General features: G+C 46.8%; 1 protein-coding gene across 1 annotated transcript in view; it reads right to left on the bottom strand.

Moving 5' to 3' along the window:
* Positions 1-3,297: 3,297 nt before the first annotated feature.
* Acat2 (acetyl-CoA acetyltransferase 2) overlaps positions 3,298-12,797 on the bottom strand; it is an 18,047-nt gene continuing 8,547 nt past the window's right edge. Inside the window, exons 5-9 of the mRNA NM_001006995.1 lie at positions 9,799-9,942; positions 8,868-8,990; positions 7,979-8,133; positions 4,647-4,757; positions 3,298-4,259 (exon numbers count right to left, since the gene is read on the bottom strand). Coding sequence (NP_001006996.1) covers positions 4,089-4,259; positions 4,647-4,757; positions 7,979-8,133; positions 8,868-8,990; positions 9,799-9,942 — 704 coding nt within the window. The 3' untranslated portion in view covers positions 3,298-4,088. The remainder of the gene's footprint in view (positions 4,260-4,646; positions 4,758-7,978; positions 8,134-8,867; positions 8,991-9,798; positions 9,943-12,797) is intronic.

Here is a 12,797-nt window from a genome sequence, read left to right as displayed (position 1 = left end):
GCCCGCCCCTGCCCGCCCCCTGCGCTCCCCGGCCCGCCCCCTCCCCGCCCCTGCCGGCCCCTGCCCGCCCCTGCCGGCCCCTGCCCGCCCCTGCCGGCCCCTGCCCGCCCCTTCCGGCCCCGCCACGCCCCTGCGTGCCCCTGCACGCCCCCGGCCCGCCCCTCTCCGCCACTGCCCGGCCCTCCCCGGCCCTCCCCGCCCCTCCCTGCTCCTCCTTGCTCCTCCCTGCTCCCTGCTTAGCAGCTACCTGACTCCCACTCTTCCTAGGGAGAGCAAGGCAGTGAACAGGGTGTCCACAGTCTAGGAGGGGGTCTTAGGATGTGTCATAGTTTAGAGGTCCGGGGTGGGGTAGGGTCCTGGAGGTTCCGGATGTGTAGATTACAAAGGGCACGATCAGCGCGCAGAAGGCTGAGGTGTTGGGAGAAGACACAGGCTGTGGACTTTGAACGGTTCCTTGCAACACACCTGGACTCTCTCTTTGGACCCCCTAGTCGTCTGTTTTGGTGTATTTTTTTTTTTTTTTTGGTTCTTTTTTTCGGAGCTGGGGACCGAACCCAGGGCCTTGCGCTTCCTAGGTAAGCGCTCTACCACTGAGCTAAATCCCCAGCCCTGTTTTGGTGTATTTTCGAAGCAGAGAGGATGACTAAAAGTGTACCTCAGAGTTAGCCGGGACTGGAATGCCCTGGCTAGAATTCCTGAACATGTCACAAGCCAGAAGGAGCAGGATGCAGTGTCTGTCAGTTCTCAGGGACTTTGAGATTCCTGCAGGGTGCCGGGGCACTGTCAGGGGACAACCCTGGGGAACGTGGGTGGAAGGAGATCTGAAGACCGTGTCCATGAAAGGACACTGAGGGCTACGGATCGCTGCTGTGTAAAACACCTGCGGCCAAAGTCACACCTTGTCTGCACTTCTAATTACCTCTACCTTGCTAGAAATGGGTCCTCCCACAAACGGTTCACATGATCCACAGGATGTGGGCAAGCAAAAAGTTATTCCTGCAGAGGGCACACAACTACACTAAAGACTACTGGCTGTGGTGAGGCTAGGCTTTTTACTCCAGAGCTTGGCCACACACACACACACACACACACACACACACACGTGCATATATAAATGCATATATATTATTTTTCCCAAAGGGAAAAATCTAACCAAATTTATTTCATGTCTATCAATATTCCTGCTTTTTGTTTGCCTGCATGCATGTATGTGCACCATGTGTGTTCCTAGTTCCCCAGGTAGGTCAGAAAAAGGCACTTGATCCTTGGAATGGAGTTAGGATAGTGTTGAGTCACCATGTGGAGGCTGGGAACTATCTTAGTTGCAAAAAAATTTAATTTTTCTCTTCCTTCCCCCCCCCACTCTCTCTCTCTTTCAGACATGACTTGATAATGTAACTTTTAGCTGACCTATATATAAGTCATTATGTAGGTCAGGTTGGCCTGGAACTCAAGAGATCCACTTGCTTCTATTCCTTGAATGCTGGGATTAAACCTGGGCACCACCATGACAGGCTTTAGCCTTACACTGTCATGACATAGTTACCTAACTCCAGGCAAAGTGCAAGTGTAACTTTTGAAAGCAGATGGAACCTTGGGCTTATACCATTATCTGAGAAAAAAACGCTGACCAAGAAGGGCTTTTGCCAGTTGAGGTCTTTTCTAATTAAAGAGGAAACATCCTTGGTCTCATTTGTCTTGTAATGTTCCATTTACATCTTCCTTTTGCAGACTCCCTCTGGCTATTCTCCCCACAAGCCACTCCCTCCCTCACAGGCAGGCTGTAGGACTCCAGGGTTCTGAAAGGACAGACATTCTGCTTTGCTTCTGCAGTTTCCTGCCTTTCCACTTCCCCTCCCTGGCCACTCTACAGTCCCCCTTGTGGGCTTACTCTGTCCCTTACCCAATTCTGCAGCAGCTCCCAGGGAAACATCATGTCCACCCCATCCCTTCAGTAACCACCCATCATGCTGAAAACTCTGAAATCCTTTTATTCAACCTACTTGTCTATGAGCAGACTAATCCTGTCTATTTAAACTTCCTAGGACTGGAGTTCAATTCCCAGCACCCAGCACTGGCTCACAACCGCCTGTAATCACTGGCTCCAGGAGCAGCCATTACCCTGGCTTTGTCAGGCACCTCATTCACTTGGAGCCCACCCCACCATTTAAATAAAAAGGGGGCTGAGAGATCGCTCAGTAGTTGAGTACTAGTTTGTTGGGCCCTACCTTGGTGTTTCCCTCCCCCCTCGCTGAGCCTTTTAGCCTGCTACAGCAAGAAATTGTTTACACCCTTGGGAGCTGCTCTTAGCCCCTGATTTGGGGCTGGGATTTCCCATGGCCCCCTTCCTCCCCACCGAGCCTTCCAGCTTGTTGTGTAAGAAGTTGTTTATGCCCCTGATTGGGCCTGGGACTTTCCACCACACCGACTTTTCCTGTTTTCCTGGTTAGGGATTTTCACCTGCCTTGTTGTTTTCCATGACTTTTCCCTCTGGTATATAAGGAGATCTCAGGAAAGCGTTGGTAGAACTCACTGACTACAGGTGACCCGTGTACATGTTTTCTTTCAACCCGCAGACCTACGCACGACATTCACACACTGGCAGTGCAGGCACCCACACTAGTTGTTCTTGTAGAGGACTTGGGTTCAGTCCTAGCACCCACATGGTGGCTCACCAGTCTGTTCCAGGGAGTTCCATGCTCTCCTGTCACCAATGTGCATATACAAACAGGAGAACACATCTGCTTAGTTCTGTTAAATATTTGTAAAACTGTATTGCATGTTCCTGAGGTAGAGGTACAACATGTTCCTGATGTGTAGCCCTGGCCCCACAGGGACTGATAAGACTTTTCATTAACTATGGGCTATGCAGTGACACATCTGGCCATGCAGGTTGGTGCACACTGTGTTGGCTCTAGTCCTGTTAGGGATGCCCCGCTCTGACTCCAGCTGCTGGGACATTACTTGGGTAGGAACTTTCTACTCCGTGATACTCTTAGGACATTGCTGTTCTGTATTTGTCCCGTCACCCGACCAGTCATGCAGATGTGACACATGGCTTCAATAACTGACTTCTGCAATCTCTATTATAGTTTGCTTATGATTTCCACAGCACATGTGACTTCCCCCTTGCAGGTTCATCTGGGTAACATACGGCTTATCAGAAATGATCCCAAAGTGACCTTTCAGTAACATGCTGCAAACTAAGGCTTCTCTGTTGAAGCTGGCTGTCCTTACCACATCCTAAGCTCTGGCTTTGTTTCTCTTTTCATGATCAAACTCACTGATGAGAAGCAGTGCAAGGGAGGGAAGAGTTTATTTGGCTTTCAATTCCAGTTACAGTTCATCATTTTGGGGAAGTCAAGGTAGACGTTTGAAGCAAGTACCATCCTGTCTGGTCAAGCAGAGAAATAAATGCACTGAAGGCGCTTGCTGCTCACTTTCTAACAACCCAGAGGCACACTTGTTGGAACGGCCAATCTTCTGACTAGAATAGCTAGAATACCTACCCCACCACCTCAGCTTAGAAGAGGTCACTGAATCCAATTTCCATTACAGGATTGGTCTTGATTTGATCAATGGGAAACCACAAGACAACAAGCAAGCAGGGGTGTTTGAGCGAAGAGCCTGAAGTTCAAACCAGAAGCCACATCCCCATTCCTTGAATGGATCATATTGGGGGCCGTGCATAACGGTGCATGTCTTTAATTCAAGTACTCAGGAGGCACAGAAAGGTGGATCTCTGGGAATTGAAGCCAAGCTCATCTACAAAACGATTTTCAGGCTATATGGTGAGACCCTGACTCAAAAACAAACAAACAAACAAATCAATGATCAGAGAAAATTATACCCAGAAAGCAAAGACAATAAACATGGAAATTATGAAACTGTCGTTCACTCTGGAGCCCTTGATGACTGACTGGATTTCCCTGTTTTATAACAGTGTCAAGTGCAATGTCTCAACGTCTTAGCCTTGGGTGTCTCACACTAAAGTACAGCAAGCTGTCGACCTGGGTTCCTGTCCTCAGGTTGGTCCTCTGGTCTCACATTCTGTTTAGTGTTTTAATGAGAACTGTAAGGGTGGTGGCTCACCCTCTCTGAACACACATTGCGATCCCCATACCACCCCCAATGCACAGGGCTGCAACACCACGAGTCCCACCCACTCTCTCCAGGGTGTGTAACAAGGTCACTAGAATCCTACAGCCAGATGCTCCCAGAGGATGTCCCAAGGCAATGGCTCCTCCATCGATGTTCACCTGTAGAGATGAAGAGCTTTAAGTCTTAAGTCAGTCCTCTGAACACAGGCTCATACCTGTTTTATCTTACCCCACCCTACCCCCAGTGTTATGCTAGCAAACTATCCTTTGAAACTCGACTTTCACTGTAAACCTTAGGAAGAAGCAATGCCTGTGTGACACCTGCTGCCTCCCCTGTTTCTAGAATGTTCCACTGATTCTGATGTGACCTAACACACTCAGTTCCTTGCTGTGAAAAGCAACAAAAACCCAACTGAAAATTAACTTGTGCTTGTTCATCTCTAGCCAAGGTGAGCAGTCATGGGGAATGACCTCATTTCTTATACTTCACAGCTCTAAACACGGAGCGTGCAAGCTCATGGGCAAACACAGCTTCACGTTGGTTACCTTCTCGGGGCTTAATCCAAGTTCTTTAGCTATTGCTGCAGACACTGCTGCAAAGGCTTCATTGATTTCAAACACGTCAACATCCTCCAGGGACCAGCCTGCCTTTGCAACCTACAGGAAGGAGTAAGGGAGATCAAACCATTCATTACTAAGAAAATTATGCTTCAGTTGCTGGAGAGATGGTTCACTGTTAACAACACTTGATGCTCTATCATGAGGACCAAACCTCAGATCCCATGCTCACCCGTAACTCAGTTCTATGGTATCACACACCCTCTTGTGGCCTCCATGGGTACAAGTGTGTGCGTGTGTGTGCTCGCACACACAATGTTAATTTAGATGAAGAAAAGATATAGGTAATATACTCCTTAAAGACACACCTCTTGTACGCACACGCGCAGATACATACATACAAACACAAACACACACACACACACACACACAACCCTACCTATAGTAGCAACACTTCAGAATCTCAGGTAGGGCAGCTGTCTACATTAAGGCTAGCCTGGGCTATAGAGCAAGCCTCAGCCTCAAAACCAAAAGAATGCATGCTAAAACTCCCTTAAGTCTAACTGTTCCACTGTTATGAGCAGTTAGTACAGCACACTGCATCTGACTTAGAAGGATCTGGAAGCTGCAGAGATGGCAGGCAGCACTGGCTGCTCTTCTAGGGACCCAGGTTTGGTTCCCTCACACTCACATGGAGGCTCCTAATACAGACCACAACTCCAGACCCAGGGGACCCGACACCTCCACTGACACACAGGGGATCGCAACATCTATGCAAACACAACACCTATGCACAGAAAATATGATGTAAAACAGCTGACATGGGGCTGACGAGATGGCTCAGTAGGTAAAGTGCAAATGTTCTGAGGTCAGCCCCAAACCCAACTAAAAAGACAACAGCAGCAACAAAAAGAACAGCACAGAGCATGGTGGTGCACCTATGACCACACTGCTGAAGGCTGGGAAGGGCAGACCTCTGGAGCCTGAGAAACTGCCTGTAACTCCATGTGCAGGCTACTTAAAACCCTCTTTTCGCCTTCACAGGCATCCTTACAAATATGTGCATACACATACTGCACGCACACTTCCACGTGTGCACATACACAAACATACACACACAAACACGCAGGCACACACACACATGCACACACACATACACACGAACACATACACACACACACACACACACACACTAAAGAAATAAATAAAAATGGGCAGTGACAGCTGGATCTCCGTCAATTCTAGGTCTACATGGCGAGTTCCAGGACAGCCAAGGCTGTTCACTAAGATCCCATCTTCACAAAGAAACAATAATATCTGAAAAACAAAGGCCCCTCTGAACCAAACCAAACCACTGCTCGCTGAGTGACACAGAAGCATCATTTTTAAACCGAAACTTTTTACTCCGTGTCTCTAAAGTCTCATGTTAATAACATAGTATAAAATACCGTGCCACTTTAAAAGTTCAAAGTCAATAAAAGTTGTAGTGTGTTGGAAGTCTAAAGTCTCTTTAACAGTCCAAAGCCACTTAACAGTGGATGCCTACAAAACAATTACTCAAAACAAACAAACAAACAAATCAATGATCAGAGAAAATTATACCCAGAAAGCAAAGACAATAAACATGGAAATTATGAAACTATCGTTCACTCTGGAGCCCTTGATGACTGACTGGATTTCCCTGTTTTATAACAGTGTCAAGTGCAATGTCTCAACTTTGGTCCTCTGGTCTAACTTTTTGTTTAGTGTTTTAATGAGAACTCTAGGCAGATGTGGGGACACACACAACACGGGTGCATGCACACGCACATGCACACGCACGCACATGCACTCACACACACACACGCACACACACACAAATACAAATATACAGACACACCCAGATACAGAGGCAGACACACAGAGACAGAGATACACACAGAGACAGACACATACACAGATAAGACACAGACACATACTTAACAATGTACGTAGTTAATATTTTTAAATTTTGTTTTGTGTATGGGTGTTTTGTCTGTCTGTCTGTCTGTAAGCAAGTGCATCACATGCATGTGTGGTGCTGTGTATTTTAGAACAACCCCTGAGATCCTCTACTGCTGGAGTTATGGATGGTCCTTACCTTCCATGGGTGCTGCGACTCTCCCCCAGGACCTCTGGAAGAACAGCCAGTGCCCTTAACCACTGCTGTCTTGGTCAGGGTTCTCTAGAGTCACAGAACTCATGGGAAGTCTCTATAGCAAGGGAATTGGATGATGACTTACAGGCTGTAGTCCAACTCCCCAACAATGGTCAGCAGCAGCTGTGAATGGAAGTCCAAGGATCTAGCAGAGGCTCAGTCCCACAAGGCAGGCAGGCGAAGAAGAGAGAGAGCCATCTCCCTAGCCCTCATTTACGTAGACTTTTTTAAAGATGAAATAATACCCAATGTATCCTCCGCCTTTATACAAACCCAACGTCACAAATGCATACACACGTACGTGATCCAAATGTAAGGAAGCAAACTCAAGTCACGTTGGGCTTGGGGAACACAGGGTTACAAAGGCAAACAGTAACAAGACCCAGCACAGCTTTACACTTCAGAGTGGAGAAGGGAATGGAGGGGCAAAGGAGTGCTTAGTACAGAGCTGCAGGTCGGTGTGGGAGCGATGCCCTTGGAGCCCTCCATTATTATTATTACTATGGTTAGAAGTAAGTATGACTGGGTTCTTGGAAAATCCCCGGCCAGTTCCAGAAGACTATTACAAAAAATAATAATATGATAAAGCTGTGACCTTGCTGAGAAGTACATCTGACGTCAAGAATGTGATGACCTGCAACCTTTCTGAAAGACCAACATCCTGCTGACTAATAGATATGACAAACCTGTGACTTTTCTGATGACACGAATATTGTGTCCTTAGCCTGCGTAAATGTTTCCTACTTCCCCCCCTCCTTCTGTTACCTATGTTACGGTATAAATTCAGACTTGGGGAAAAATACAAGTTGTCCCCTTGATCAGACTCTTGTCAGTCTCTTGTCCCCCATTCTCTTCCAGGTATCCCGGACCCCTCGTTAACTGTCCTGCAGGACCTGACAGGTCGGCTGACCTCAAGGTTAACAAAGCCAAGGGGAGGTCTGCAAAGATGAGGCAGATAGATGTATACGTGCAAACCTGGGGTCTCTGTAGCTGGGAGGAAGAGGCTAAAGGACTAAGAGTTCAAGGTTTCAAGGTCACCCTAAGTATGAAGGCTGCGTGGACTATCAGGAACACTGTCACAGACAGACAGACAGGTAGACAACAAGCAAACCAAACAACTAAAAGGCTACAGAGTAAGACTCACAGCTTGCTTTATGGCTGGAATCGGTCCTACTCCCATGACAGAAGGCTCCACACCGGCTTGTGACCAGGAGACCACTTGTGCTAAAGGTTTCAGCATCCGACTCTCAGCTTCCGTCTTCTTCATAAGAACCACAGCAGCAGCACCATCGTTCATTCCTGTAAACAAGTGACCTGGTGTCTACAGTGCTCCTTCCCTTCAGGTACGGACCCAGGGCCTGCTTTCCACCTGCAAGCATTAAGCTACGGACATTTTGCCAGCCAAAGAGTTCTGTTTGCCATGATTCCTCAGACTTAGAAATGGTCAAGTCTGGAGTGTGGTACGGACCTCACAATATTACAAGATAACAGAGAGGGAGAAGGATACTGAAGAAACAAGCCTAGGCTCATTCACAGGTCCAAATGTGAAGGCAACCTCTGAAACCCCCACCCTCTATTTTGGAGACAGGGTCTTCTTAACCTTAGTGATCTGGAATTCCCTAGGCAGACCAGGCTGGCCTCAACCTCACAGAGCTCTGGTGCAATGCTGGTGTTAAAGGAGTGCTTCTCTAGGCCTGGCAACTTCAGAGGGTTTTCTTTTTCTTCTCTGTGAAGCCTTGGACTAAATTTGTAAGACCAGGTTAGCTTTGAACTCACAGAGTACTGGGATTAAAGGTGTATACCACCACAACTTCGGAATTTTAATTTTATTATGTTTAAACTTTTATGTTTAGTCTAGATGTCAAGAAAGCAAATCCTTCATTCAGTATAGGTTAAGTAAACAGCCTAGTATACAGAAACTATAAAGGTTTCCCTTAAACCCAGCTTTAGGGATCATGTTGTTAGAAAGACATATTCACTTGGGAGACCTCCTTGGAGCTGGTATTTTCCTCAGTGCCCTTCAGAACTCAAACCTGATGCATTCGCTGGGGTGACCGTTCCAGTCCCATCAGTAAGAAAGTAAGGCTTCAGCTTGCTCATGGCTTCAAGGTTACTCCCATGACGAGGAAACTCATCGATTTTCACTTCAGTAAGACCTGCAGGGAGCAAAACCAGTTACTTGGAATGAGTACAGAGAAGGCAGAGTTCGGGACTGGGGACTTCTCAGAATCAGGAGGAGTGACATTTGGAAGAAATGTTTTACCATTTACCACTTCCATCCAGTAGGAATTACTACAATTACTGCATGCTCTCCCAGGAGAACGCCTCGTGAGTCACTCACCCTGGGTTTCAAATCCAGACAACCCTTCTTTGTATTGTGTGGACACAGGTTGGGGTCATTGCATGTAGCTAGTTACAACTGAGTGGGCCAGAGGAGGTGCCATCCTCCTTGTATGAGCTGGGCACCAATGTCAGATTCTGCTTCAGATCATACTAAGATAACAAGATGCTTCCTCGCAAATCACATGGGAGCACCTGGAAAGGTGTCATTTAAACTGCATAGGAGACGGGTCTATGTGAACCATGGACCTGGTGCTCCACTTCTCAGCTGTGGACACTTTGAAGGTGACAGTTCCCTGTGTGGCTGTATCCTGCTGAGGTGACCGTCTTTTCCAGCCAGATATGCTGGCACACACCTGTAATCCCAGCATTCAGCAGGTAGAAGCAGGAGGCTCACCTACCAGTTGGAGCCCAGCCTGGTCCCCAGTGAGCAGTAGGCCATCCAGGCTACACAGCAAGACCATGCATGTCTCAGAACACAACACATCACTCCCTGCCCTCCCCCACTCAGATGTGTAAGGCTCAACCTGTAAACACCTAAATCCACACGTCCCTCCACATCGTCCTCTCGGGCATCATTCACACCTACACACAGGCTCGTCCTACCTGGGGCCTCCCACTCACCTTTTCTAGAAGACACGTGCACTGGCACAATCTCCTTGTCAAAGTGGCCAGCTTTCTGCGCATGCTCCGCCCTATTCTGGGACACAACAGCAACCTTGTCCTGGGCCTCTCTGCTCACTTGCCATTTTTTGGCTACGTTTTCAGCTGAGAAGAAGAAAAGGCAAGAAGAGCATATTCATGAGCTGGGCTTTGGTCGATGAGGTTACTGACACTTATGACTTGTTCCCTTTCTATGTCTGTAAAATTCCAGAAATCTGTATCCAGATTCACCACCGATACTTCTGCCTCTTTTATTTACCGTCTCGTATATGAACCTTCTGAGAGAAAGTGCAAGTCCACAGACTGCCCTTTCCCCCTGTGGATGGCCCACAGGATAAAGATGACTGCTGCCTGCATGGTGACTTCAGTGTGACCCTGGGATGAACATGGTGGAGGGAGAGAACTATAGCAGGTCTTCTCTCTCACTTTCTTTACATCAGGAAATGTAACATGAATATGACCTCTTGGCTTACCTTCAGACCTGACCTTTGGTTGTAGGAAGACTCAGGAGTAAAGCATGTGGACGGCCATGATGGCACACAGTAGGCAGCAGATCGGTGAGCTCAGGCACTCACTGCTCAGGACTGGTGCCCCTCACTATCAATATCTCCATTTCAGACTACAATGCTCCTTAACCTTGATATCCTCTTTTAATTTTAAAAGGATTATTATTCCTTATGTGTCTATACATGCACTTGTGTGCAGTTGTCTGCGGGGCCACAGCAGGGCATCAGATGTCTGGAACTGAGCGCTGACACGGTTGCTGGGAACCGAACTCTGGTCCTCTCAAAGTGCAGCAAGCACTTTTAATCAGTGAGCTGTCTCTCTAACCCACACCTTGATATTTGTGAAGAACAGATAAGAGGCTCCTCCTTTCATCATGTTGTCTACGTTTCCTCACTGGATAATGTCTTGTTGGCATACTTGATAATCCATTATGCTTGCTACCCCTGGAGATCATGTTTCTTCATACTTTTGTTTTGTATGGAGCCCAGGACACTGCACATACTAAACCAATACTCTAACACTAAACTATACCCCTAGCTTCTGGACACACACACACACACGCACACACTTTTAAATGTGTATTGGTGCTTCAGGGACCTGGGTGAGGGTGTCAGATCCCCTGGAACTGTAGTTTCAGACAGTTGTAAGCTACCATGTGGGTGCTGAAGTTGAACCTGGGTCCTCTGGAAGAGCAGCCAGTACTCCTAATCTCTGACCCATCTCTCCAGTCCCAGGACCTAAATATTTAATAATCATCTTGGTGATGTACATGCAGGTAGCCTAGATATCACCTAAGAAACTGGCTAGTTGGGACTGGTGGAGCACATCATTAATCCCAGCACTTGGGAGGCAGAGGCAAGTGGGTCTTTCTGAGTTTGAAGCTACTCTGGTCTATAAAGCGTGCTCTAAGACTAACAGAGATACACATAAAAACCCTGTCTCAAAAACAAACAAACAAAAACAAAGAAAGAAAAAAATCAAACAAGCAACTGGCTAGCTACTAGGACAACTAGGATCCATGGGACCTTCTATTGTCTCACTGGAGCAGAGAAAGCTTGATTCCCCGTCTGTCACATCCCGAGACCTCTCTCCTTCCTGTCTCCTGTGTGTATGCTTGTAGTCTTTCCCTAGTCCCTTATTCATGACTCCTACTTCTCATAGACCCAGGGCTACTCCTGTCAGCTTTGAACAACATTTTTCACTTTTCAGTTTATTTAACTCAGTCAAATGTGACTTCTGGTTAAGTTATATTTACATATGGTAAAGGTATTGTTTTGACTCCCCAATTGCTTCAACTGTCAACATAGGAGACAAGCACCTAGACACACGACTAGTGATACAATTGTGTGCAACCAGAGAAGCATTCGTTTATCTGACAGAACATCTCTTACAAGGATCGATCCAGAAGAATAAAACATTCTTCCACACCAAGGATTCACCACTACAGAGCATTGATCAAGGAAAAGGTATCTTAAGGAGGAGCACACTGAAGAGAGTGCACACCACTTTCAGCGTGGCCTGAGGTCTTTCTTGGCTGAACTTCCCAAGGATGTGATGCCTTCTACCATCAGCTTCCTGGAGAGGATAAACCTTTGGGAATACACCTTTTTTTCTTTGAAAAATTAATTTACTGCATTTCATTGCAAGTATGTACCATATGCCTGCTTAGTAAACCTGGAGATCCAAACAGGGCACCAGGTTTGGTGAAATCACTCTGTGGATGGGAGGAATTGACCTGGGTCCTCTGCAAGAGCAACAAGTGCTTTTAAGTGCTGAGCCCTCTCCAGACCTTGAACTACACACAGTGTCACCTTTTTTAAGTTGTTGGGGTTTTTTTGTTTGTTTTAAAGACTAGCATTCATGCAACATGTGGCATATCCCTGGCAGGCCTGAAAACTCACTGAGTATAGTTAGACCAGGATAATCTAAAAGTTCCAGATCTGTCTGTTACTACACGTCAGGTGCTGGGATTAAAGGTGTGTGCCACTGTGCCTGGCTATGTCGCCTAAACATTTTTTTTTGTAATTTTTTAAATTTATGTGTAAGTTTTATTGTTATATGTGTGAGGATAAATTAGCTTATGAGTATGTGTACCTTATGAATGTAGTGCCTATGGAGGCCAGAGGGTACAGGATCATCTGGACATGGAGCTGCAGACGGTTCTTAGCCACTTGATGTGGGTGCTGGGAACCACACTCAGATCCTTTGCAGGAACAAGTACTCTTGACCACTTAACAACCTCTCCAGCTGCTTTAGTAATCTTGCTGCTGGTAGTTCAGGCATTCATTAGTAACATGTGCCTTTCAGGAAATCCCTTGCTGCCCCTTCCGGTTTATAAGTCCATTTTCTATTACTGTCTCACTTTTTGCTCTAAAATCTGGTGAAAATCTGTCATCCTGCTTTCCTTTCCTCTTTCGGCTTTCTTACCTTGTCTGTGGCTGACTATATTGGTA

The sequence above is a fragment of the Rattus norvegicus genome, chromosome 1 (assembly GCF_036323735.1).
Source record: "Rattus norvegicus strain BN/NHsdMcwi chromosome 1, GRCr8, whole genome shotgun sequence".
In the NCBI taxonomy this organism is placed as follows: Eukaryota; Metazoa; Chordata; class Mammalia; order Rodentia; family Muridae; genus Rattus; species Rattus norvegicus.
This window is presented reverse-complemented; position numbering and strand designations above follow the sequence as displayed.